Source organism: Arvicanthis niloticus, chromosome 4 (assembly GCF_011762505.2).
Source record: "Arvicanthis niloticus isolate mArvNil1 chromosome 4, mArvNil1.pat.X, whole genome shotgun sequence".
Lineage (NCBI taxonomy): Eukaryota > Metazoa > Chordata > Mammalia > Rodentia > Muridae > Arvicanthis > Arvicanthis niloticus.
In genome coordinates, this window is record NC_047661.1 from 114,486,342 (window position 1) to 114,513,152 (window position 26,811).

General features: G+C 42.1%; 1 protein-coding gene across 1 annotated transcript; it reads right to left on the bottom strand.

Moving 5' to 3' along the window:
* Positions 1-26,269, bottom strand: C4H4orf17 (chromosome 4 C4orf17 homolog). The gene is made up of 9 exons (XM_034501365.1): positions 26,019-26,269; positions 20,127-20,216; positions 15,081-15,287; positions 10,748-10,812; positions 6,552-6,695; positions 4,445-4,526; positions 3,265-3,469; positions 1,828-1,871; positions 1-397 (listed from the first exon to the last, which is right to left on the bottom strand). Exons 2-9 carry the CDS (start codon positions 20,197-20,199, stop codon positions 225-227), a joined length of 993 nt encoding a protein of 330 aa, XP_034357256.1. The 5' UTR covers positions 20,200-20,216; positions 26,019-26,269; the 3' UTR covers positions 1-224.
* Positions 26,270-26,811: the final 542 nt, after the last annotated feature.

Here is a 26,811-nt window from a genome sequence, read left to right on the forward strand (position 1 = left end):
TGGCATTTAAATAAGCATATTTATTCTACAAGTATTAAAACTAACTACAAATAGAGATAGTCTTTATTAATATTTATTTCTAGCATTATATGTACGTGTTTTTGAGACTTACATGTGTCACCACATAGAGGACTGGTTATTTTTAAAACTTTTTTGATGTTCTGTCAGTGTGAAGCTCGTCTTTGTGAAAGAACCACCCAGAGTTCATTTCTACCTTTGATGTGTTAGGGATAGAATGTTCTCTGAGGGCTGTAGCTTTGCACACTCCTTGCTGACCCTGGTTTTGCTGCTCTGCTCTCCTGAGTGTTAGACTTGAAAGGAGACTTTGGACTGCTGAAATATTCTGTAACGGGTATTTTCTTCTTGTTTCTTCTTATAAACAACGGGGTCTCAACCCCTGAAATAGAAAAAAAAAATCCAAATAAGATCATAGTAAAAAGGCTCAATATAACCTCTCTCCTTTATTATTGAATGGCATGGGTTGAGAACAAAAGAAACATCGAGGTTAGATGAACCACTAGAGAGACATGACAGTCTATTCGTCTTTACCATGTTCTCCTCCAGTAAGATTCTGTGCTAACATATGCGATCTTAGAGATGTTGGTGGAAATGATTCAGAGTTAGGGATGTGTGAGGGTGTTGGGGCAATGACTGGACCAGTGAGAGAAAAGGACCTGTTTTCCCGACAGGCGAAACAAGAGCACAGTCAAGCATCCTAGAACAATCTAACCAGACTCTTTAGACCTCAAAGCCTACACGACCATACCTAACCCAGTGCAGGTTTGGAGATGCTGAATGCCAAACGTGGAGAGAAGCAGCAGGATCTGGAGATTCTTATTTAAAAGTTTATGTATCTAGGTGGGTTAAATCTATGTGTGGGCTATCAGGGAGACATACAGTTGAATAGAAACCATCATGCAATAACTATCTTCCTCGAGGGAGGAATCGGAGGAGGGGCCAGGTGGAAAGAGGCAGGGTTTACTTTCCAATTCTAGCTATGCTTGCCGCTAATGTTTAAGAGCCACTTTGGAGTTTGGTGAACTCCATAGGCAAGTGATGGGTGTAGAGGGACCGTAAGGAATTCTACTGGATATACCTCTCATTCCTAGTCCACAGAAACTTGGAGAAATAAGGCAATTTTTTTTTTTTTTTTAATTTGAGGCCTGTGGATATACCTGACAGTTGCTCTGTTATCCTCCAGAGAGGCCACTGTTGGACTATTGAGGACCAATGTAGGGCTTCCTAGGACCATTGAGTCTCCCTAGTCTAAACTGCAGGCTGGTACAGGGCTACTGATATGGGCATGTTATTTCCCAGCTGCCTCACGGGTACCTGTTTGGCATAGCTGTGGCTGTATTCTTTTCTCTGGCTGATTTTCTTTACAGTAAAATCATTAAGGTCCATGACAGCTAAGCTGTACAGAGTTAACCTGTGAAATCCCTGTGTCTGTGTGGATCAGTGAACCTGTCCAGTGTATGGATGTAACCACTTGCACCTCCTACATCTGTGTTTCAGGGTGTTTTGTCTCCAAAGACATGTTTCTGTCAGACTTATGTCAATGCAAAACTGAGCAGATGCATTTCTAAAGAGTTGAAGCTAAGCCGGGCAGTGGTGGCGCACACCTTTAACCCCAGCAATTGGGAGGCAGAGGCAGGTAGATTTCTGAGTTTGAGGCCAGCCTGGTCTACAGAGTGAGTTCTAGGACAGGCAGGGCTACACAGAGAAACCCTGTCTCGAGAAACAAAAAACAAAACAAAACAAACAAACAAACAAACAAAAAAGAGTTGAAGCTAGAAACCACTGTAGTAACCACAAACTGTACTTAACCTTGTGATACTGGCTTGTTTTCTTCGGATCCTTGACTTGATATTCTAAATCAATTGGAGAGAAAAAAAAATTGAGAGATAGCAATAGACTTATAGTGTCACCAAGCTAATAAGGGCGACGTTAAACACACTGTCTCCCCAATGCTTGCTTAAATCATGCAATCACACACAGCTCTGTTTTTTCTTTCATGACAAATGCATGGTTTAAGATACTAATGTAAATACTTAACCAGTGACAGCTTACTTTGAGCAAATATCTAGCAGGACTATAATAAGCCACTCAATAAGAGATCAGCTCTTACCATATCCCACTTTCTGACTCTGTGGAAATGTAATGGTGCAGACAAGTTAGAGTGTGTACTTTTCAAAGTAACACACTGTTTCTGTCGTATTATTTCTGTGACTTTACATTTAACCCAACTTTTAGACTTTTAATTTTAAACCAAAAAATTGTCTCTCCCAGTCTAACACATATTCCTTCAACATGTTATACATATAAATATACATATGCATACATTGTTTGTTGTTTGTGTCATTTTCAAGATAGGGTCTTGCTATGTAGTCCAGGCTAGCTTTAAATTTGCAAAACTCTTGCTTCTTCACCCCAGAGATGAGATTACAGATGTTTACCACTACACCCAGCTCTGTTTCTTCTTTTATGACAGTTGCATGGTTTAAGATGTATTTCTTTTAAAATAGTTTCCAAATGGCTTAGTAATTATTTCCTCCCTCTGGAACGTCCCAGGGATATATCAGTGGCATCAGTTGAAGCAATTTATTTTTTACCTTCAGTGCTTTACATTAAAATCATTCCTGTATAATAGTAGCATTCAACAAAATATGCATAACACTAATAATAGTTTCAATTTTTGTTATAGTTTGCATATTTAAATGTTTTTAAAGTTTTGGGGGCTGGAAAGATAGTTGAGTGGTTAAGAAAGCTCACAGACTTATAGAGGACCCAACTTTAGTTCTCAGCACCCACACCAAGAGGCTCACAACCTTCTATGACTCAGCTGATGCCCTCTTCTGGCCTCTGTGGGCACTGCACTCATGTTTGTGCATGTACACACACATACACACACATACACTCACACTCATTTAAAAATAACCTTAAAACACCTTATTTTTTCCTAGATTTCTAGATGTCTAGTCTTACTTAGTGGAAAGGGAATTTTCCTTAAAAAGGAAAGATTATTAACTAGAGAACACAGCCTTTGCCAAACAAAATGTTCTAAACAGTAGAACTGAGAACAACTCTGTTACTATGTGTGAAAATGAAAGAAAACAATTACATATGTACAGTCACTTGCTAGGTAGAGTTGAGACTTAAAACCTCAGCCGGTTGAAAGAGAAAACAAGGAGGTGTGAAGTCTTTATGTTACAGAGATCCCCTGGTGGCTTCTAAATCACATGGGTGGCTTCTGTATTTAATCACCTGAGTAGCTGATGTTCTCTCGATCCAGTCAGTGCTTTCAGTTTTGCACGTGAGTTTTGCAGCAATTTGGTTGTGGTGTGTGTTACAGAGGTGGATGGCTTCCTGGGCTCTGCAGCTGGGTCTGCTGGGGTGTGTGTTCTCTGGCGAGTCAGCAGGTCTACCTCAGCTAGTTCAGAATGAACCAGAGCTGATACCCATTCCTTTTCTGATGGGGCAGGGGGAGGGAAAGGTTGGAGAGCATGGGTTACTGCTGTTATTGTCGCATTGACTAAGCACATCATTGGCACACATTTGTGTCATTTCAGTTTCCACTGTGTCCTATGCAGGGATGCACACAAATCCCCCCCCCACACACACAAATACACACACATACATATGTTTTTATTAAATGTCACATTCTTTTAAAAGCCTCCTCCACTCCAAAAAGAAAAAAAAAAAAGAAAGATAAGAAAAAAGAAAAAAGAAAATTGCCCCCAAACCCTTTCCAATTAAAAGGTAGTCTGGAACTCTACAGCAAGGATCTATTTTTCCAAAATGCTCCCCATTCTCAAAGCATGTTCTCCAGACCAACATCACCTGTCAGCATCACCCGAGAATGTGTTACAAAAGCAGATTCTTGGAGCCCCTGTAGGAGGTTTTGGCTCAGTTCGATGATCAGCTAGTCTGAAGATATCTGCTGTGTGTGGAGTGGATCGTTCTGCTTGGGAATGGTGTTTTCATGATGTATACCAGGGAAGCCCAAAGGAGGCCAAGAGACAACTGTGTCATTAGCTAAGATTAAGTGATCATAGGTGTTAGGAGTCTGAAACATGGAAGGCCATGCTGCTGCCGTCCACACCAAAGGAAGAAAACAAGCCTGTCTTCCGATGTTCCGATTTCACAGCAGGCCGGAGGCTGTGTTCACGGAGAGCTCTAGGGTTTCACACAGCATGGAGGAGATGCAGAAACCAGCCTTAGCTGAGAATACATGCTTCCTAATCCTCTAATGGATTCAATCTGAGATACACTTCACTGATTACCTGAATAGCCAGCTTACAGGCCTCCAAAGACTCAGGTAAGGAGCTCTGGACAAATCATGTCTGCAATATTTGTTTGCAAATGGCAAGTAGAAAACTTCAGTTTGGCATATTCATCATCTGACGATAACCTGAGGTTCCACAAACACTTGTCTTAACCTCACCTTTGGAACTTGCTTGAAGCAGCCAGTCCAGAACCTCTGCCAGAGAATCGGTATGTAGAATGTCACAGAGCTTTGCCAGGATCTGACAGGGAACATTAGAGTCACATGGTGAGGAAGTACATGCATGGTACGCAGTTTCCTTCTCTTCCTTTAGAGTCTCACCTTCACAAAAGTCACTCTGTGGACATGACCCTCTGGGGTCCGCTTCAGACAGTGCAAAGGGGGTCACGGAAACCAGCACTAGTACAAGTGATGTTTGCTGTTAGTCGTGCTGGGTCTGTCCAGTTCTAATGTCTGTGAGGAACAACTCATTTCAGGAAGTAGACCCCTTAGAGACTTGAGGTGGGGTCGGGTGGGGAAGGCTCTAGTGGGAATCTGTTGGTCACTGAAGTCGCCCATTTGGCTGCTCCTCTCCTTCTTGTGGCTAAGAAGGATGTGAATCCGAGCTAGAGGTGCCCCAGTTCTATGAATACAGTGTTGGGCAATTGAGACAGGAATCCCCTTCAGTTAGTGAGAAGCTGGGCTTAAGGATCTAGGAGGGGATTTTATCTGCTTGTCTGTTTTTTTCCCCCCAAATTTCCCTGCAGCTATGGTCTTTCCGTCACACCATTCTTCCCCTTTAAAGAACAGAACTCCACCGTGAGAGCATTTTACAGATGGCATTCCACTGTCATGAGTGTACAGGTCTCTACTAAGAAGTCAGCAGTCATGGCAGTACCCTGTGCAATGTGTCTTCTTTCTCTAGTTTTTCAGCAGCTGGATTAAAGCACTTAGGAGTGATCTTCCTTGAGTTCATCTTTCTTCAGTTTAAGTTTCTGTCAACTTTAGGAGAATATTATCTGCTAAGTATCCTCATATTTATGTGCTCTAATCTGTACTGCTTTTGAGACTCCTGTTACACAAATATCAGGATACTCAATATATTCTCATGGCTCAATAAGGCTTGCTTATATTTGTGTGTCTACTTTAGTTTGGATAGCTTTTAGTTGCTCTGTGTTTAAATATATATATATTTATATATATTTATATATATTTATATATATTTATATATATAACAAGTGATGTTTGCTGTTAGTCGTGCTGGGTCTGTCCAGTTCTAATGTCTGTGAGGAACAACTCATTTCAGGAAGTAGACCCCTTAGAGACTTGAGGTGGGGTCGGGTGGGGAAGGCTCTAGTGGGAATCTGTGATATATATATATATATATATATATATATATATATATATATATATATATATAGAGAGAGAGAGAGAGAGAGAGAGAGAAGAGAGAGAGAGAGAACAGGCATGTGTGCGCACATGTATGTGGAAGCCAAAGGTTGACCTTGCATGTCTTGCTCGGTTACTCTCCCCAGTTATAGTATTTCAGTAACTTCGTTCCTCAGGTGTGAAGTTTCTGGGCCTCCTCTGACTACTTGTGATTGAAGCACCTCTCTAGGCTCTGGGATGTGTGATTGACAGCCAGCAGTTCCCAGGAACTGTTCCTTCCTTCCTTCTCTGCAGTTGGCTCTGTGCGTGTAAAGGTTACTTGGTTACTGTAGTCCCAAAGGCTCGCTGGGCCTTTGCATGTGTGCACTTGTTTCCATGTTGACTCCTTCAGCATGTTTCACTTTGCTAATTCCAGGCACCTCAGCATTCTCTTTCCCCTTTCCCCTGCAGTGAAGCCCTCTGAACTACGGATGCCTCTTCTCTGTACCATGAATGTGCCCTAGCAGAAGTCTGAGTTGAATCTAGTAATCACCCTAGTTGCATGGTCATGAAGCTGTACTGTCAGTTGCCATGTACCTTTTTCTACGATGATTTACAGTGGAAGCTGTCCTGAGCGAATCTCCCATCTTGTTACCAGTGTCATACTCTTGTGACACTGCTGCTCACTATTCTCAGGTGTGTGTGTGTGCACATGCATATGTGGTGTGTGTGTGTGTGCACACGTGCACACCTGTGCATGTATGTATAGTGTGTGCATGTGTGTGGTGTGTGCGTGTGTGTTCGTGTGCACATGTGCACGAGTGTGCATGCATCTGTGCACATGTGTATGCGTGTGTGTGCATCTTTGATTGTGTTCATGCTGTTTCCAAACTGAATATCTAAGAAACCTGCCTCTCACCTTTATCTCCTGATCCAGGTAGTTTGGTATGCGCACAGTGTTTTCATTCCCATGGATCTTGGGGCTCATCACATCTGAGCACGGGGAGGCAGCCGCAGAGTACATCCTTGGGGATACTAGTGGCTTTTTAGCTTTATCTTCGATCTAAATCAAAGATACAGTATGATTGGCATGCAGTTTTACATTTGCAATTTCTACATAAACTAAATGCAAAACTAAAAAAAAGTTTTTAGCTTTGTTTAAATTTTTAAAATTACATCTCTCTCTTTCTCTCTCTGTCTCTCTGTCTCTCTGTCTCTCTGTCTCTCTCTCTCTCTCTCTCTCTCTCTCTCTCTCTCTCTCTGTCTGTGTGTATTTGAGTTTGATTGCATAGGAACATGGCATGGTACATGTGTGGTCACAGGACAACTTTAAGGATGCAGTTCTTGCTGTATACCCCACAAGTCCTGGGTGTCTACCACAGGTCATCAGGATTGGCAGCAAGTGCCTTAACACATAACAGAGAAACATTTTCTTTAAGAAGAGAACCATAAAAGCCAAACAATTTAAAGTGCCCTTTAAATTCTACCAAACATATGTGTTTGGAGACAAAGTACATGAAAACATATTATTAACTTTGGTTGAAATCATTTAAAGCTCTTGATGAGACTCAAGATAATAGTTTAACTGTTGAGTGTGAATTTGTATATTGTTGTTCAGGCAGCAATGAGCTCTTACCCCAGTGAAATATGGTTTGAGTTGGGAAGATTTCTTTTATCACCAGGAAATCGAGAAGATCCATGTTCTGTCTATGAAGAGACTTCACTACGTGAACTGTGCATCCTCCCTCTGCTAAGAGCTGGAGACTTAGAATTAGGAACTAATTTTCTTCTCTTTATTAGTGGAATAAGCAATAGAAACACCTGGGCTGGGCTGGGCTGGGCTGGGCTAGAAATACAGCCTGCAGTTTAAGCAATGGTAACAACATAGGATGGGGACTTTATGTCCAAAAGAGATACACAAAGTCTTGGATCTCCGTGTCTGTTCTAGGAAAGGCTTTTCAGCCACCTTCTGCTGAGGCTGATATTCACCAGCACATGAGTATTATGGTTTGTAACCAGGGAGTGGCACTATTAGGAGGTATCACCTTGTTGGAGTAGGTGTGTCACTGTGGGTGTGGACTTTAATACCCTAGTCCTATCTGCCTGGAAGCCAGTCTTCTAGCAGCCTTCAGATGAACATGTAGAACTCTCAGCTCCTCCTGCACCAGGTCTGCCTGGATGCTGCCATGCTCCTGCCTTGATGATACTGGACTGAACCTCTGAACCTGTAAGCCAGCCTCAACTAAATGTTGTCCTTATAAGAGTTGCCTTGGTAATGGTGTCTGTTCACAGCAGTCAAACCCTAACTAAGACACCAAGCTAATGAGGAAGTGAGTCAGCTTGGGCTTGGGATGACCAGAATGATAAAAACGAGTTTAATTGCTGGCAGCCATTCGAGGAAACCTGCACCACATGCACTCTCTCATTGAAGACTTCTCACACACACACTTAACTGAAATGGAGAGTGATACACACTTTGCTTCTATTCCCCCATGGAACATAACTGAAATGCCCAGAGTTGTAACAAATAAGTTGAAGAATCAGAATGTATAAGACAACAAGGATTTCACAGGTTTAAAGTAAAAGGACAGTAAGGAGCCAGTTCCTTAGATGAACCAGACATTTTTGCCTTGAGATCATCGTATGATAATGAAAAATAAGAACTTTTCTTTTTAATATCCTGAAATTGTCTGAAAGACAGATCTCAAAGCTCAGGGCCCAAAAAGGACCACCAAAGGAATGCATCTCCAGATGACGGTGGCCCAGTCATGCAACAATCACTGAATAAGATCAACAAGATATAAAAAGGCCGAGACATTGATGATAACTGATGAAAATTTAACACTTATTCTTGTGGAAGATAAGCAGGACTTGTAAGCCTGGAGGCAAACACATTGTTCTGGCTAGCTTTTTGTGAGTTTGAATCAAGCTCTAATTATCTGAAAGCAAGGAATATCAATTGAGAAAAATGCCTCTGCAAAATCCAGCTGTAAGGCATTTTCTTAATAAACAATTGATGGGGAAGGCCCAGTGCATTGTGGGTAGTACCATCTCTGGGCTAGTGGTCCTAGGTTCTATAAGAAAGCAGGCTGAGCAAGCCATGAGAGGCAAGCCAGTAAGCAGCATCCCTCTATGGCTCGTGCGTTAGTGCCTCCAGGTTCCTGCCTTCACTGCTTTTGATGATGAACTGTTATACAGAACTGTGAGTGTGATAAACCCTTTCTTCCCCACGTTGTTTTTGCTCATGATGTTTCATGACAGCTGTGATGATCCTAACCAGGACAAACAGCAAGGGAAAAAAGGCACAAAATGGTAATATTAGGGACCAGAAGACAAACGACTGTGCAGATGTAAAATGATGAAAAAATTTATTTTGTGAACAAATGTATTAGTAAATCCTAAAGTTAAATGAAATACACAAATTCCTTGAAAAAAAAAATGCAAGTTGCCTAAGCTTACTAAAGACCACATAAAAAGCAAACCTCTAGCTATGAAACAAAAGAAACCGAATTTTCAGTTTAAAACTTTTGACTAGATGGAAACTTTGAGTCTAGCTAGCTTTACTGGGGGATTTTAGCCATCAACTCAGATCATTTAGAAGATTAAAGAGAGGCTCCCAACTTATTATGTTGTGCCTACATTGTCCTGAGATCAAACCAGGAAAAGACATTATAAGAAAAACTACAATTTTTCACAAACAAGGACATAGGAATATTAAATAGTATTTTATAAACTGTAATATTGAAAATAACAACACACTGTACCAAATTGACTCTTTAACCCAGAATGCAAGGATGATTTAATATTGGAAAACTGGACTATGTAATGCACTATATTCATAACCTATTATCTTGGAAGCAGAAAAATTGATTGGCAGGACTGATCCTCCATGTCTGATCAAGCGTGGAAATGAGACGGAGCTGCCTCGTGGGTGTCTGAGCAGACAGAACCAACACTGCCTTTCGAAATGGAAGTCTGGAGGACAAGTGTAAGGCGAAGATGTCGCTCCTATTGTTTCTATTTTACGTACACCAGGGGCTCAACCATCACAGTAAAGCACAACAGAGATGTGCAGTGTGCACATTTGAAAATATTATAGAAAAATTAGAAATTTAGCCCTACCAAAAATAATAATAAAACACACGTGGGAAAGGACTTAGATGACTATGTAGGAAGCGTTCCTATCACATTTACAGAAAGGCCAACAACTCAGTTTAAAGGCAGGCAGAAGATTTGACCACGCCCCAATGAAAGGTCACATAAATGACAGGCAAGGAGAGGAAAGCTCTCGTCTTCATCAGCTGAGAGAACAATCAAAGCTAAAACCACAAAAGTAACACAGCACCAGTCCCTGGACTAGCAGACTTGGCTTTTGAGTTTGGTTTTAAGGTAGCAGCCATACTTCAGCCTCCTCGTGCGAGGATGGCATACTGCAAGTACACTTCACTTCCATTAGCTAAAAACTGAAACCCATCAGACTACATTTAAGGAGGAAGTGGAGGATAGGAAACTGGACACTGCTAAGGGAACAGAACTCGGAAAACAACTTGGCCACAAACCCACTGTGAGTGTACCTGCAGGTATTGACTGGGAGGGGAGCAAGGACGAAAGCAGATAAAGACTGTGAGTGTGCTCATGGTAGCTTGGTAGAAAGATGGGCATGACCCAATGCCCTTCAACAGGTGACTTCAACCCAAGAGGCAACCAAGTCCCTTTGGCATTAAGAATCAACATAGCAACTTCGGTAGATCTTGGAAGAATCTTGCTGAGTGAAACCTAGTCTTGAAAGAGAACTTTCATGTGGTCTCATTTACAGAAAAATTAAAAGTCTGTGCCACCTTTAGTGACAGATCAATGTTTGTCTTTGGGGGGTGCTCATGAGGAAAGGCATGGAGCTCCTGTTCTGGGTGCTGCTTCCCTGGGAGTGGTGCCTGTGTATTTGCCAATGTGCATCAAATTGTGTATTTGGGATGGAAACATTTGATATCCCATTAGCTATACTTTAATAGAGCTGTAAAATGATGTGAGGGAGCCTCGTGACAAGCATTGTGAGGAAGATCCAGTGCCAGAAGTCACAGAAGCTACAAAGCTCGCTGCAGACAGCCAGTTCTTTACCTTATTTTTCACCAAGGGTTTGTCTCTGGAAGTTTTGGAGCACGGACTGAATTTTCTACATGGCTCTGAAAGAAATTGGGAAATATATTTAAGTTAAGTTAAACTGTTCCATACATGCTTGAAGTATTATGTTGCTGAGATAGCCTAGTCTGTCTAAACTTAAATTAAGGTCAGCCCTGACCTATGTGTGTGTGTGAGGAAACTTGTGTTATAAATCTATGTATAATAACATTATACAAGTTTGTTTATGTTTAAAAAAAAAAAAGATACTGATTCTATTCCCAGCTTAGCTCTCACAACACCACCCAGGCTGACCTGGGAACCTCCTGACTTCACTTCAGCTTCCCAAGTAACTAGAACTGAAGGTCTCTTCCAGCAGCCCTGGCTACTCCAAGGTTTTTTGATTCAGTTAAACTGACTGTAAAAGCAGAGACTTACTATATGTTTCTTATGCATGTCCCTGTCACTTCTGTTTCATAGACAATGTGTGTGTTTTGTTTGCCCCAAAGACAGAAGATTTGCCCTGTGCTATAGTTGCATTCTTTATTTATTTGTCTCTCTTCTTCCAACCCTAATGCTCATCTGTGATCTAACTAAATTGTCCACAGCTTTACTTGGCCTCCTTTCAATTGACACGAAGATAATGTCTTTTCTAAGCAAAACCATAGTTATGCACCATTTTTTTTTTAAAGTAAACTTTTTGTGCACAGTCCCCATAATAACTAAATTCACCAGTTCTGTCTGAAGAAAGGTTGTTACCTTCAGGTAATGAGCAGTGTTCTGGTGGGTGACTGTGTTCAGCTAATGCTCCCTTACTGGAAACAGAAATTACTCTGTTTTAAGACAAAATTTAAGTGATATAAGGAACTGAACATGTGTAATTACGTTGGAAGGACTGAGGTATAACCTTTTGTCTTAAAATCTAGAAAACAGATCTACAGCCCGACCCAACCTAGAATCACCTAGGGAGAGTCTCAGTAAGGAATTTTCTAGAGCAGGTTGACTTGTGAGTATGTCTATGAGGCATTGTCTTGATCGTCTTAGTTGATGTGAAATGACCAAGCCTGAAAGTGGGCAGAACCATTCCCTGGTTTGCTTACTGAACTCTATCATATTAAGAAGGCTAACTGATTTCTTTCTATTCCATTGATCTTCCTGCCTGTTTCTGTACCAATACCATGCAGTATTTATCACTATTGCTCTGTCGTACAGCTTGAGGTTTTTTTTATTGTTAAGAATTGTGTTTCACTATCCTGGGATTTTTGTTTTTCCATATGAAATTGACAATTGCTTTTTCCATGTCTGTGAGAAATTGTGTTGGAATTTTGGAGGGAAATTGCATTGCATTTGTAGATTGCTTTTGGTAGGATGGCCATTTTTGCTATGTTAATCCTACCAATCCATGAGCATGGGCGATCTCTGCATTTTCTGAGGTCTTCTTCAATTTCTTTCTTGAGAGACTTGAAGGTCTTGTCATACAGATCTTTCACTTGTTTGGTTAGAGTTACTGCAAGATGTTTTATATTATTTGTGACTATTATGAAGGGTGTTGTTTCCCTATTTTCTTTCTCAGCCCATTTATCATTTGTATAAAGGAAGGCTACTGACATGTTACAGTTAGTTTTATATCCAGCCACTTTGTTGAAGTTGTTTATCATCTCTCTGGTAGAATTTTGGGGTTGTTTATGTATACTAGCGTATCATCAGCAAATAGTGATACCTTGACTTCTCCTTTGCCAATTTGTGTCTCCTTGGTCTCCTTTTGTTGTCTCATTATTATAGCTAGAACTTGGAGTAGTATACTAAGTAAATATGGAGAGAGTGGGCGGTCACAAGCAGAAGGACCAAGTGAGGATACTTCAATCCCACTTGGGAGGGAGAAGAAACCAATCATGGGAGGCAGAGGGAGGGAGGGACTTGGGTGGGAGACGAGAGGGGAAGGGGAAAGAGGGAACATGATCTGGCATGCAGGATGGAGTGGGGTAAGGGTGGAGGAGACAGGAGAGAAGCCCTGAGGGCCAGCAGAATGAATGGAAATATGCAACCTCAGGGGGTGAAAGGGGGTGGGACCCTCTAGAAAGTACTAGAGACCTCAGAGGTGAAAGACTCTCAGGACTCAAAGGGAGGGACCTTAGATGAAATTCCCAACAGTGGGGAGAGGGAATTCATTAGAGTCCATCTCCAGTAGAAAGACAGGGCATCAAGCAGAAGGATGGGATTGCCAACCCACAGTCAAAAACTCTGACCCCAAATTGTTCCTGTCTAAAATAACTGCAGAGACAAAATTGGAGAAGAGACCGAGGGAAAGGTGGTCCAGTGACTGGGCCAACTTTGGAACCATCTCAAGGGAAGGCTTCAAGGCCTGACAGTATTACTGATGCTATAGTGTGCTTACAGACAGGAGCTTGGCATGGCTGTCCTCTGAGAGGCCCAACAAGCAGCTGACTGAGACAGAAGCAGATACCCATACCCAATTAATGAACTGAAGTCAGGGACCCCTGTGGTTGAATTAGGGAAAGGCTGGAAGAAGCTGAGGAGGAGGGTGACCCCATAGGAAGACCAGCAATCAAGTAACCCAGACCCCTGAGATCTCTCAGGCACTGAGCCACCGACCAGGCAGCATACACTAGCTGCTCCGAGCCCTTTAACACAAACAGCAGAGGACTGCCTGGTCTGGCCTTAGTGGGAGAAGATGTGCCTAACTCTCAAAAGACTTGAGACTTCAGGGAATTGGGAAGCCTGGAAGGGCATGGGGGACATACTCTTAGAGATGGGGGGGGGGGCGCAAGAAAGGGGGCATGAGATGAGGAACTGTGGGACGGGTGGACCAGGAGGGGGGTGATGACTGGACTGTAAAAAGAGTAAAAGTAATAATAATAATAAAAGGCACCTGAGCACTAGCAGTATATTCTCTGTCTGCTCCTGACTGGATATCATGTGACCAGCCATCTGAAGCTCATCCTGCTCTGACCTCCCCCTCCCTTGCAGCAATGGACTGTAACCAAGAATTGTGACCTAAATCAAACCCTTTCTCCCCTAAGCTGCTTTTTCTTAGAGTATTAGGGCACAGTAATGAACAAAAGTAGCACCAAGGAAGTGAGGTTGTTGCCGTGGTCCAACTGTTGCCATGGTAAAACTGTGTTAAAGGTCAGAAAGATGGCGGCTGGGTAGAAGAGCCCTGAATTCTCTTGCAGAGGACCTGGCTTCAGTTCCAGCTTGCAATGGTGGTTCATAACTCTCTGTAATTCCAGTTCCAGGGGATTTGATGCCCTCTTTTGACCCACTTCTGGACCCGACACACAGCTGTGCATGCAGGCAAAGCATTCATACATATAAAACAGAATAAATCCAAAAACAAGTTTAGACTTGTTTTTGAGCGTGTTGCTGTTATACTGTTGGATTATTTTGCGGGAAGAACTTGGAAGCTTCTGATATGTTGATCAGGGAAAGCCATTGCATGCTGGGAACAGCTTGATGGGCCAATCTAGCGGGAGCTTGGAAAACAGGAAGCGACTATTAATTTATTTAATCATCTACCAAAGACCTGGCAGTGCATGTGAGCCAGAGGGAAAGATAAGTGTGTCATGAGAACAAAAGGCAATGTCTTCAGGGCATGGATGTACAGAGATGAGAGTCCTGTGGGAAGCTGTATGCGAGTTTTCCTCCCTGTTGTGTTTACTGGACCCACCTTTTGTCTGTTGGGTTTTTTAATCAGTGCTGGCCACACACTCATATCTGATCTCTCAGCTAGCTTGTTATTTTTCTCATCACACTGAACACATATCTTAGAGGAAGACAGACTTATTCTGGCTCATGGTTTGAGGTTATACATTCATCCTCGATGGAAGTCTTAACAGAGGGCATATGAGATAGGGGTGGAGTCAGAGAAGATGGGGGACGGCGCTCAGCAGGCTTCTTTCCCTATTTCTATTCAGCCTGGGATATCGTGCAATCGTGCCATCCACATTCCCTGCTCACCCACATTCTCCAAAAATGCCCTCCTCCGCACACCCAGAGGTGTGCCTTCCCAATCCAGTAGAGAGCTGACACTTGAAAGCAGACATCACACCTACTTTCTTAGAGACTAGGCACTAACACCCACACCAAATAGTATTGAGTCTGGCCTGGACTCAATAATAAAAGGAATTAATAACAACAATAGTATTTGTTAACAATAATGTCTTACAGGATTGTGGTTAGAGGAATGTAAATTGTCTATAGTGAATAACCTAGCTCATAAAGTAAGTTGCTGCAGCTATTTAAGCAATCAGATTTCTTTCCAGTCACTTGCAAGAGGCTTACGAACACATTGCATTTGTTTATAGGGACTCACCAGAGTGAGGCCTTGCAGGCTGTCTGTTTGGGACTGGTGATAGTCCTCGGACACTCGGGCTCTCTGGGGATGCGGTGCTGGGTGGTTTACTGAATTTTGTTAATGATGTCTCATTCCTCTCTGAAGGGCTAAACTGGTCGGAGCAATACAGCATTCTGGGAAATATGTCATCATCATTCACAGTGCAGACTGGGATGTTGTTCAAACCTGGAAGAATAGGGGCAACCATTTATTTGTCTGCTGACAAACCTGTTAGGAACACCGGCATCCCACACTGTCTCCTAACGTTCTCATGTTTTCCCCCAGCACTTCTTACTAAGTCTTACTCAATGTTTGTAAACTCCTTGTCAGAGCTGTGCTAGGCTGTGAGTCTCATGGAGGGGGTTTTGGCCCCCTCTTTGTTTTTTTTTACTGTCTGTGGCTAGTACCTACTCTAGTGCCTGGCAGGAAGTATCTTTGATGGTTGAATGAGTGGCGGGTCAACACTACCAGCCATTTTATCTGGTCACATACTTCAAACTTTACTGATAGTAACTGTCTATCATACAGACATTATCATATGTTATTGTTCTGCTTTAAACACTAGAGCAGTGATTAGCCCAGGCACACAGTAAAAAATTGGATGCTAATTAAATATAGGCAAGCTTACGTGCACATGTTCACTGAAATCCCTAATTTCTCTTTTAATTTGTTTTTGAAAAAGAAACCATGTATTACATGTTTGGTGTATGTTGGAATGCTGGAGCGCCTTCACAGAACAGCCTTCCCTGCTCATACTGTATTTCGTCTCTCTCTTTTCTATTATTGGTTCCCACTTTTTCCATATTTGCACATAAATGTGCACACATGGTAATCTCACAGCAGACAGAAATAATATGAAAAAAATGTACACTCCATTGATTCAGGAGTTGGGAGAGAGCTACTTAGATGGTGTAGAGGAACAAATGGGCTGGCCAGCAGGGTAGCAGTCTGAGAGTCCGATGAGACAGGACATGGCTCATAGTGTGTGGAAGGGCAGTGAACGCCACCCATCCTGCGGCTCAGCAGGGGGCTCCAGAATTGAGCTGCAGAGAGATTTCACTCACTACCGGGAGTCAAATTTCTGCTGCAGAGGGCATAATGGCTCCCTTGTCTGAGAGCCAAGCAAAGGCTCTCTCTTCCCTTTTTAGTCTCTGATTGATATTCAGTCTCTAATGGGAGAATGTGTTGTATCGGTTTTTGTTTTGTTTTGTTTTGGTTTGGTTTTTTTTGGGGGGGGGGCGGGGAGGGGGTTGGTTTTGGTTTTAGTGCAGGCTAACTGTTTCCTTAATGGATGACTATCCCTTAACAATTAGGTTTAAAATGACAGAAATTATTAAGAAAATGCATACTACTTATCCTCCTTTGTTTCTCTGCTGCTGTAAATAAAACACCGTAACCAGAAACTTAATAGAAAAAGGGTTTGTTTGGCTTAAACGTCCATCATGGTGTATCATGAACGGAAGTCAGAGCAGGCGCTCAAGGACGGAGCCTGAAGGCAGGAACCGAAGCAGAGGTTGTCTGTCCCACGGACATGAGTGTCAACTGTTGATTCCTATGGCTCAAGCTAGGTCTTCTGTGTCTGGGAATTTCCTTTTGGCTGAAGGGAGCGCACAACAAAGCACTAACCCCTAGTCCCATGCCTGGCTGATGGAAGTAACAAAGAGCTGAAGTCTTTACCTGAAATTGAGAACCCTATAAAAGGGTCCCCTCTCTCTTGTAGCCTCTGTGACATCCCTCACCTTCCTGCTTAATTCTGCCTCCTTTGTTTTTTTTGTAGATGTTGCTCCACAAAGCACTTCCAAATCAGGCTTCTTGACACAAATTCCCAGATCAGAACCCCCAGAGAACCTAATTTAAGAAAAACTTCTCTGGAGGAAAATATAGGGCACTATGCCAAAATATCACATGACAGTCTAGACTGAAGATATGGGACCTAGGAAGTCTTTGGAAGTGATGTTTAAACCAATATATGAAAGACGAGAAACAGTGATTCGTGGGGGAGTTTTCTATCTAGAGAAAGTATGTGTGAAAAGCTAGAACTTGCAAAGGGATTGTTATATCTTCAAGGAACTCAGATAAGCCTACAAGGTGTGTGTGCAAGTAGGGGCGGGGATATGTGAGGTGAATTGAGAAGACGGGAGACATATGCCAGGATTAGACGTCAGCACATAAATGTAAACTCTTCTGGGGGATTCTAGCAGGATGCTTAAATAGCCAAATTGATACGGTAAGTATGGTTCTTGTTGTGCTCTCATGGAGGATGGGTTAGATGAGGGTAACTGACTTACTTTTCTGTTACCAGCCTCACGGCCTGTCTGACTATGCTTATCCGTTTTATCAAAATAAGGATAGCTGTAACATTAGCAAATATGATTTTCAGGAGGCAGGAGGCAGCCAGGATGCAGTGCGCTAAAGAGTGGCCCAGGGGCGAGGGTGTGAGGACTCTGAGTGCACGAATACATCTCTTCTGACTGGGATGCAATCTCAGTTTTCTTAACACGCTATGCAGCACGTCGTAAATGTACCATGCAGCCAGTGGCCGATTTCCTCCTCTCACAGGTACTCTCCTTGACAAGTCTACCTTCTGCACTGTCTGTTCATGTTCTTTCCCTTCACCTCCCATGTCATCTCCGTAACCACCGCACGGGCATTGTTGCTGCTGGGCCCTGCCTGTAGACTCACGCCAAGTGTTTGTTGATAAAATGAATAGATGGATATATGACTGAATGATTAACTTGATCTGTATCTGTGATTCAAACACTATGTTTCAATCGATGACTCTGCAATGTGCATCCTACACTTGCAACTTCTACTTGAGACCAGTCTCGGGTTTCCATTCAGGCAGACTGTTATTGTTGGGTGCCAGGAATGCTGTCTGCCTCACTGATGGAATACGGCGTTTGACTAGAATGTGGTCTTTGTGAGATTGTTGGGTTTTGCTGATATATTTACTACATCCAGAAAACAAGTTAATCTGGATTTAGGCACAAGCCACTGCTGAGTGAAAAGGCTCCACATCTCCCCTTAGCTCCCGTTTGACCAGAAGCAGCATATTTTTCTGTAACCTTTAATATAAGGTTAACCTGATAACCTTAGGTGGCAAAGCGAAGAAGCACAGGTTCACATCATGTCTCCTTCATACTTTGTTCCAGCTGGTCACCATGATATTTTGTATCCCCTGAATATCCTCTCCAGCCTCACATTCTAGTGTTGCTTAGCTACCATTGTATGGCAGGAATACTCGTGTGGTTTGACAGGATTGGCAGCATCCAATTCTCTTTGTTCCCGGGCTCTGTCCCTTCCCACCAAGAGATGGTTCATTTTTACTATGAAAATGTTCTCACTTTTTTTTTTTTTTTTTTAGGAATATGACTCACTTTCATCTACTGGGGTTATTATACACTACTCATGTATGTGTTCCTCATGACATGAGTAGTGTCTAAGATATACCTGCCCTTTACTCAGTTTCTGGATGTTCTTTTCCATTTTGGCACCTTTCACCTCCCTTGTCCGTTATACTTAACCACAACATAGTACTATTGTCATCAGCCTTGCCTGTATTGTCACTCCAGGTCGGCGTTTGTTGAATCCACTTATTGAGCAAGCAAGATGAGTCTCAGGGAAGGATATGAGAGACTGATGGTTAACCCACCAGCTGAGGTGGCTTTGGTGGGCAGTGTCCCACAGTCACCTCCTCTGGGATGAACTGACTGGCTCACTGTATCTAGTACCAACAGTTCTGTCTGTTTTCTATGTACCTTGTAATCTTGAGAACTCTACCTCTCAAAACACCATTTCTTGCTACAGCCCACCTATAGGTAGAAAGCACATATGCTTTTATTCTTCAGTATAAGAGAAGATACTACCAATGTCTAATTGCCAAGGGCTTGCTACAGAAAGTTAAATAAGAAAATGGGAAAGGAATGAGAGGTGGGAAAGGAGGCAGGGAATGAGGAAGAGAAGAGAGGAAGAAAGGAAGGAGAGATAAAATATATGCAAGGCCCTGGGCTCCTTCTCCATACATATGTACATAAATATACATAAATGTCCTTCACTAGGGCTTATGTTTAAATCCCAGCATGGATGTTGTTGTTCTTGTTTGGCAACTTGACTACATCTAGAATTTAACTAAAACTCAAAAATGGATGGGCACACCTGTGAAAATTTTTTTGCTTGTTGTTTTTGCTGTAGCTGTTTTTGCTTAGATGAGTCATTTGAAATGTGAAGATCCACTTCTAATCTGGATCTTTGAGGTAGGAAGATGCATGTCTAATCTAGGCCACACCTTCTGCTGGAAGCCTCTGCAGAGGACATGGAAGGAGGAATCTCTCTCTCTCTCTCTCTCTCTCTCTCTCTCTCTCTCTCTCTCTCTCTCTCTCTCTCTCTCTCTCTCTCTGCCTGCTGTGTCCTACGTTGCTCACAAGTCCATTTCTTCACTGGCTTTAAATCATATATTTTATGATTCTGGTGTATACTGAAGACCAGCTGAGACATCGAGCCTCATGAACTGAACACTTACGGACCATCCTCTGTTAGACAGCCATTGTTGGATTAGCTGGTCCATAGCCTGTAAATCATTCTAATAAATTCCCTTCAGCTAGATGATAGATACATATAGATAGATAGATAGATAGATAGATAGATAGATAGATAGATAGATAATAGACAGATAGATAGTAGAAGTCAGATTGTTTGATACATTGTATAAGTTATGTTACTCTAGAGAACTCTGACTAATACAGGTATGAAGGTAGTTAAGATATCAAAATACTTTTAAGTCATTGCCACCTTGAGCTCCCTAAATGACTTCCCCAGCTCTGAGTACTTTGGTCATTTCCCTAGGCCCCTATCCCAACACAAGCAATCTATGGACTACAGATGCCTATAAATGTCTACACTACTGGCACTAGGACCTAGCTCCCAGTATCTTAGCACCTGCCTCAGCCATTGGTTAAATGTTTAAAGTAAAAAGTTACAGTTTATGCATGGAAGAGTCAAACATCTGAGTGGCCGAGGGCCTATTACCTTTGATGTGGCAAACTCTTCTGGGATGAGGCGTGTGCCTGACTACAAAGCAGCCTTCGAACCTCTCCGTCATGTGTCTGGCTTTGTACTCTGGGTGAAGAGAAGATGTTGAGCATTTAAGGACAGAAGTCATGGTCTCTTGGTTTCCCCCCTCTGCCATTGCCACAAAAGTTCTTGGGATCTAACTTGATTGGCCTCACTTACAGATGGACTGCAGCCTTGAAATCACAAAGTGACAATCATCCTGAGAAAAGATCTTTGACAGTCACTTGTCTAGCAAATATTTTTCCATCCTTTCATTAAATTACTTCTCAAAACAATATGAGGATAACAAAATAAGCAAATGAACAAAGACAGACAGATCAAACTTATATAAGCATTCTAGATCTGAACAGAACATAAGTTCCCCTGGGGGGAAAATCGTAGTCCTTATGAAAAAAAAATGAATCTAAAATTCTATTTTTTCATTGTGTTTAAGATCACTGTTGACTTATGAGCAAATTATTTACATGATTAGTATTTATTTTAATGAGTTCATTTAAATTAGGCTTTAAAAATATGATATCTGCAAAAATACTTTATATTAAGTTAGCTTTATATAAGAAACTCTCATATTGTATCTGTAATAAATGTAGGTTTTCAAATTCATATCATCCTCCAAATGAATAATGGTACCCGAGAGAGTGAACTCTGACCCCACATGCTCAGCTGGTAAGCTGGATGACATTTGCTAAGTTGTTTGCAGCACAAACGGTCTTCTATCACTATCATCAGTCACACACCACGGGTCTAAAACATGGGTGCAATTTTAAATGACATACTGCTCTCGAAATCTAAGACAGACATTTTTGACAGATGTTTTATATTTTCTATGTTATAATGGAAGCCTTGTTCATCATACCAGAACTGGCAAAGAGACAGTTTTATTGTCATTTATTTTATCTGGTCAGAAGAACATGTAGTATTAAACATGTCCAACTAATAAAACTTGAATGCAGGATGTCACTGAATATGTCTAGTTTATTGATATCTTTTATTTATTCATTTATTTCATAGTAGTGGTGTGTATGTGTGTGTTTAAGAGTGGGCTCGTGCATGCTGCAGTGTGCATGTGTGGGTAACAGTGCGTTCTTTCCTTCCACTATGGAACAGGGGATCCATCTCATACAGCAAGTATTTCTACCCACTGAGTCATCTCACCAGCCTATATCGATACCTTTTTATACTATACTGATCTGTTCAAGTTTTTCAAGGTATTCTTCTAGATTGCATGATGTATAAATTACCAGCCATGTTACTAGAAAACACTTTCAAGAATCTCATTGTGTGTTCATGTGTGTGTGTGTGTGTGTGTGTGTGTGTCCAGCTGGCCTGTGGGCATGTTTGTGTGGGATTGTCACAATCACTCACGTTGTACAAGGCCCAGCCCTCTGCAGATGGTACCATTTCCTGGTAGGTGGTCCTGGGCTGTACAAGAAAGCTTGTACAGATGAGTGTTTTCAGGTTTCTATCACTGCAATAAAACACCATGACTAAATACAGCATGGGGAGGAAAGGGTTTATTTCAGTTTACACCACTCAGATCACACACATTTCATGAGGATAGTTAGTGCAGTAACTCTAGCAGGGAAGGAATCAGAGGCAGGAACTGAAACAGAGGCCATGGAGGAGTTGCTACTTGCTCAGTCTTCCGGGCTTGCTCAGCCTGCCTTTTTTTAAAATACATCCTGGGATCACCTGCCCACGGGTGATCCCACCCACAGTGACTGGGCTCTCCAACATCATCACTTCTTAAGAAAACACCCTAGAGACTTGCCCACAGCCTGCTCTTATGGAGGCATTCTCTCAAATGAGGTTTTTTTTCTCTCAGATGATTCTAGCTTGTGTCAAGTTGACATGAAAGTAGCCAGCATAATAGGTCTGTAAGTAAGCCATTAAGCAACACCCTCCATGGTTCTGTTATGATTATTTTGTCTATGAAGTGAGTTCCTTGATTGGAGATAATGCTGTCTGGGATGGCAAGCAGGCTTGCCTCCCAGTTCCTGCTTGAGCTCCTGGTCTGGCTTTCCTCCAGGACAGACTCTGAACTCAAAGCTGAAACAGACCTTTCCTTCCCCCATGTTGCCTTTGGCCATGGCATTTGTTATAGCTACAGGTTGAAACTCGGATGCCATTTTAAAATTATTTTAGGTTGGATAAGTTATACTTAAATATTAAATTAGAAAGTATCCTTACTTAACATAAAGAGTATATTTTGTTTTAACCCTTTAGGGTAATATCGCAAGGAGGATTAATTCAAACTATTATACTGTATAGACAAACTATATGTATATTGTTTTACTGACATTGATTTTTGAGATAGAGCCTCACTATGTAGCCCAGGCTGGCCTAGAACTCACAGTCCTCCTCAGCCTTCTGACTGCTGGGATCATAAGTGTCTACCACACCAGGCCTATAACCAAACTTTACATTCAGTCTTTCAGTGTGGGCCTTCTGGTTCAAACAAGCAAACACATTCATTTTTAATCTACAGTACAGAAGAGGGATTCAAGCTTGCAGGGGAGGGTCAATAAACCAGGAGTGAAAATTGGGATCACCATAGACTGGTTAATTGGTTTTCTAGGTTCACATTTGCTCATCTACAGTCTGTGGGAACTGACTTAAATGCCAACTGGAATGTCCAGTTTTTCTCCTTGATGTATCTGAACCACACAAGTTCTCTTAGGTCAGTTTGAAGGGACATTGGCTGGGAATTTGGGCATGACAAATAAACCAGAAAACAATACAGCCTCCATTCTTCTCATCAGAAGAACCACAGAAGGGTCTGGGACTCATCACACTTTTTCTAATGAAATGCTTTATGCAGGCTTTGAGAAAGATCGATCAGATGTCGTGTTCTGCGAGGTGAGTGTTTAGCGAGCAAAGATCGTGTATAAGTATTTTGTTCAGATATAGCATTCAAATTTTTGCAGAGTCTAAAGCTATACACAGAATTCTTGTACCCCACAAAATTATTTTGTTGATATCTAACCATCAACATGATAATATTAGGAGATAGAGCCTTTGGAAGATATTTAGATCATGAAGGTGGAGTCCACAAAGACTGAGATTAGTGCCCTATAGAAAAGGTCCTGGAGAGCCACCTTACCACACACATGCTGAGAAGACACTGCCCAGAGGCCAGGAAGTTGGCTCTCACCAGCCTGAGACTCTGTTGATGCTTTCCTGTTAGACTTCACAGCCTCCAGAAGCATGAGAAAATAACTTTCCATTGTTTATAACCTACCCTGCTTCTGGTATTTTGTTATATTTACTTAAATGGATTAGGACCCTGTTCCCTGAAAGTCCGACAGAAACTTACATCTTGGGAAAAAGCAGTTGATTAATAAACTAACGTACTTTAAATTATTTTAGCAAGTGAACTAAAAATCCAAAAACTTAAACCAGAAGAAAAGCAAACCATTGCTCCTTTGTCCTAACAATGGCCCTCACGTTTCTCCTCCACCTCATGCTCATGCTGACTTCATTGCTGTGAGAATCCCCGTTGCCTCCCGTTTTTATTAAACTTCTTTCTAGAGTCTGTGAATTGGTTTAGAACCATAATTTTCTTTCCAAGATTTACTTTCTAGCAGATAACAAGTCTGAATGAACGATAAAGTATAAGAAATGAAAGTATGGTAATCCTCGTATCTACATACATTTACAAAACAAGTTTAACATAAAAGAACATACTTAATTTTTTTTATTTATTATTTTATGTATATGGATGTTTTCCTCGGATGTATGTGTGCCCCATGTACATTCAGGACCTTGGAGACCAGAAGAGGGTATCAGATTCCCTGGGACTGGAATTATAGACAGTTGTACATGACGGCTGGGAACAGAACCTGGGTCCTCTGGAAGAACAGCCAGTGTGCTTAGCTGCTCCAGCCCTGGGCATACATTTTCTAATAAGAGATTAATGGTAGTAGAGACCAAGAAATACAGTCCTTAATTATTGAATAAATATCTTTGCTGGAAAATCAGAAATGATATTCACTTCCAATAAAGAGACTGAATCTTTTTGCCGAACTCAATATTAGAGATATTTGTTAGTGCTAAACTGACTGACATCTACCATAGATGAATTCCATAAGCAAAGTTATGATCACTCCTACACGTAAGCCAGTAACATACAGAATCTTGTGATGCATAATGGAGGGGAGCAGAAAGGAGGGAGGAGGGGGAGAGAGACAGAGGTGGGGTGCTGGGGAGGGGGGAGAAGCCACACACTCGTTTCCAGTACTTCACAGGTACTCTCTGCATGCTATAGAAAGCAATCCCCAGATTATTTTCCCTACGTCAGATGGTCATACAGAAGACATGTCTGCATTACAGAAGCACCTATCTCAAATCATGGGGAAGCCACATACTAAAAACTACCAGTTCAGCTGTGGTGCCAGGGACCGTGGCTTGCAAAAGTGACACCCACAGGCTGCATGTAGCTCCAGCCAGTCCAATCAGGTTAGCACAAGCATCAGAGAGTGGTCTAGAACTTAGCCTTGTTCTGGCACTAATTTCTATTACAAATAAGATCATTTGTAAACACACAAGAACTTTAGTTATGTTTAGTAAACGTCCCAGCTCTTACTATTTATGTTATAAAACGTGCTTAAGACTTCTTCACTAGGCAAGCATACCTAGATTTCCCCAGAGAAGGTCACTCTTCTGTTCGGACTCTACTTGGAGATGCTCCGCTGCTGTCATGTTGAGAGGGAAATGTGAAGACTATGTATGGAATTTAATTTCACATCACATTCATCGTTCCAAAATCTACAGCCGGGAGGTGACTTGGCACTTATGAGCGCTTGCCGCTCTTGCTGAGGACCCAGACTCATTTCCCAGGGACTATAATGGGCAGCTCAAAACTGTCTCTAGCTTCAACTTCAAGTGATTTAAAGCCTTCTGACTTCCACAGTCCTTCATGCACGTTATGCACACCCATAAATTCAGGCAAAAAGAAAAATTACACACACACACACACACACACACACAGAAGTTTCAAAGATACCTATGAAAGCAAAATTTCCTTTCTTGTGGTCTCTCGAATCTACCCATGTATCAGTAAATTATCAAATTTTATTTAAAATAGGAAAATACAATCCTCCAGAGAAGTCTTTTTTTCAATCCTTCTCTGGGGTTAATGTTATTCAGCAAAATGCCCTGCCCATTTACATAAAATATTAACGTTCTTAAGTTCAAAGTAGTACACACATGGGCTTACAAAGGGAACACACCAAGTAAGAAGCAGCTGAAAATCACGTGCGGTGGCCATCTTGTACAGCTGTTGCTGGAAATATGAACATGGCTCCCCCAGTCTTCCAGACCAGCACACCACACCAGTCCCTGTGGCTTCTTCTCATGCAGGATGTATTGTTCTGGGTACACGTTTTCTCCAAAAGGTGTCCTAACTCCCCCTTGCAGTAATCCCCCATTGTCACCCCAGCCTCACCACCTTCTAACACTCTTCAAAGCACCTGCTCTTCCCTGCGTTTTGTTTTAAAACATGTCACTTCTTCATGGCTCCTTTCTAAAGGATGTCATCATCAGGCGTGCCTGGATTTACCCTGGTGTTTCATCTTCTTCCCTGCTGTGTGCACACACCTGGTATAAACTCAGCAATTGCTTTAAATGGGCTAGCAATTTTCCCCCACAGGATAAATGTCTCTATGAATAACGCAGTGCTGTTAGTATGATCCCCTCAAAATAAGTGACTAACTTTAAAAGGCAGCATCCTTTTTCCTCAAAATGACTTACTTGGTTTTTGTATGCCTTAAAAAGCATATTTGAGACTCATAAGTAAGCATACCTAAGATGTTAGCAGTATTTTTAACGATGAATAGAAAATTATACCTGAGAACAGTTGTTAAAGAAGATAAATCAACTGACAGGAACTCAGGTCTGCCGATGTCCTTCCAGCCTCATACTGGGTCTTGGCTGAGTTTTTGTTATTTTCTTAAATCTCCAGACTTAAGGAGATTTTATCCGGTGGAAACAGCCGACTGTCTGATGCCTTCAAAAGAGCAAAGCTGTGCCCCTCCAGTTTCTCCCACTCTCACTCCAAAGAGCCCAGGCGGCTGCCTCCCTGGTTGTGAGGAGATAGCACACAGCTTAGCAACGGAATATAGCATTCCAGGAAATCTAAGTTCCAGAACTCTGTAGCAGCCATTGCTCTCGGGCCTCTGGTTACACAGCCTCATTAACGTAGCACAGAGCATCTCTCCCCAGCTTCAGGCGTGTGGTGGACGTGCTGTGGATCTAAGGAATAGAGAAAAAAAAGGGAGAAAGACAGCACAGTGCGTCCTATGTGACATAAACAGCTTGCTGAACAGTGATGGGATGGCCGGTGGGGATTCTGGGATGGCCTCCCAGTCATTGTGAAAGGATGCCATTTGATTGCCAGAAGTGGGAAGAGGAGGTCTTAAGGGGTGGTTGAGGAAAAGAGGATAACAGAGTACCCATAACAGGAAATGTAGGCCGCCGTCCTGACTTGGCTGGTCAAGATGGCGCTGGCTTCCAGTATGATCTACTGGTAAACAAGTGCACTGCGCATTCGGTCACCCTTGGACCAACTCAGTTTGGCACCGACCCCTTCTGAGTGGGATATGCTAATGAAACACTGCAATCCTGACCAATCGCGCACCTC

Coding starts and splice junctions, on each gene's coding strand:
- C4H4orf17 (XM_034501365.1), bottom strand. CDS start 20,199: ATGACGGAGAGGTTCGAAGGCTGCTTTGTAGTCAGGCACACGCCTCAT. Junction 3,470..4,444: donor GCTTCAAGCAAGTTCCAAAG/GTGAGGTTAAGA, acceptor CTGCCCCATCAG/AAAAGGAATGGGTATCAGCT. Junction 398..1,827: donor AAACAAGCCAGTATCACAAG/GTTAAGTACAGT, acceptor TTTCTATTTCAG/GGGTTGAGACCCCGTTGTTT.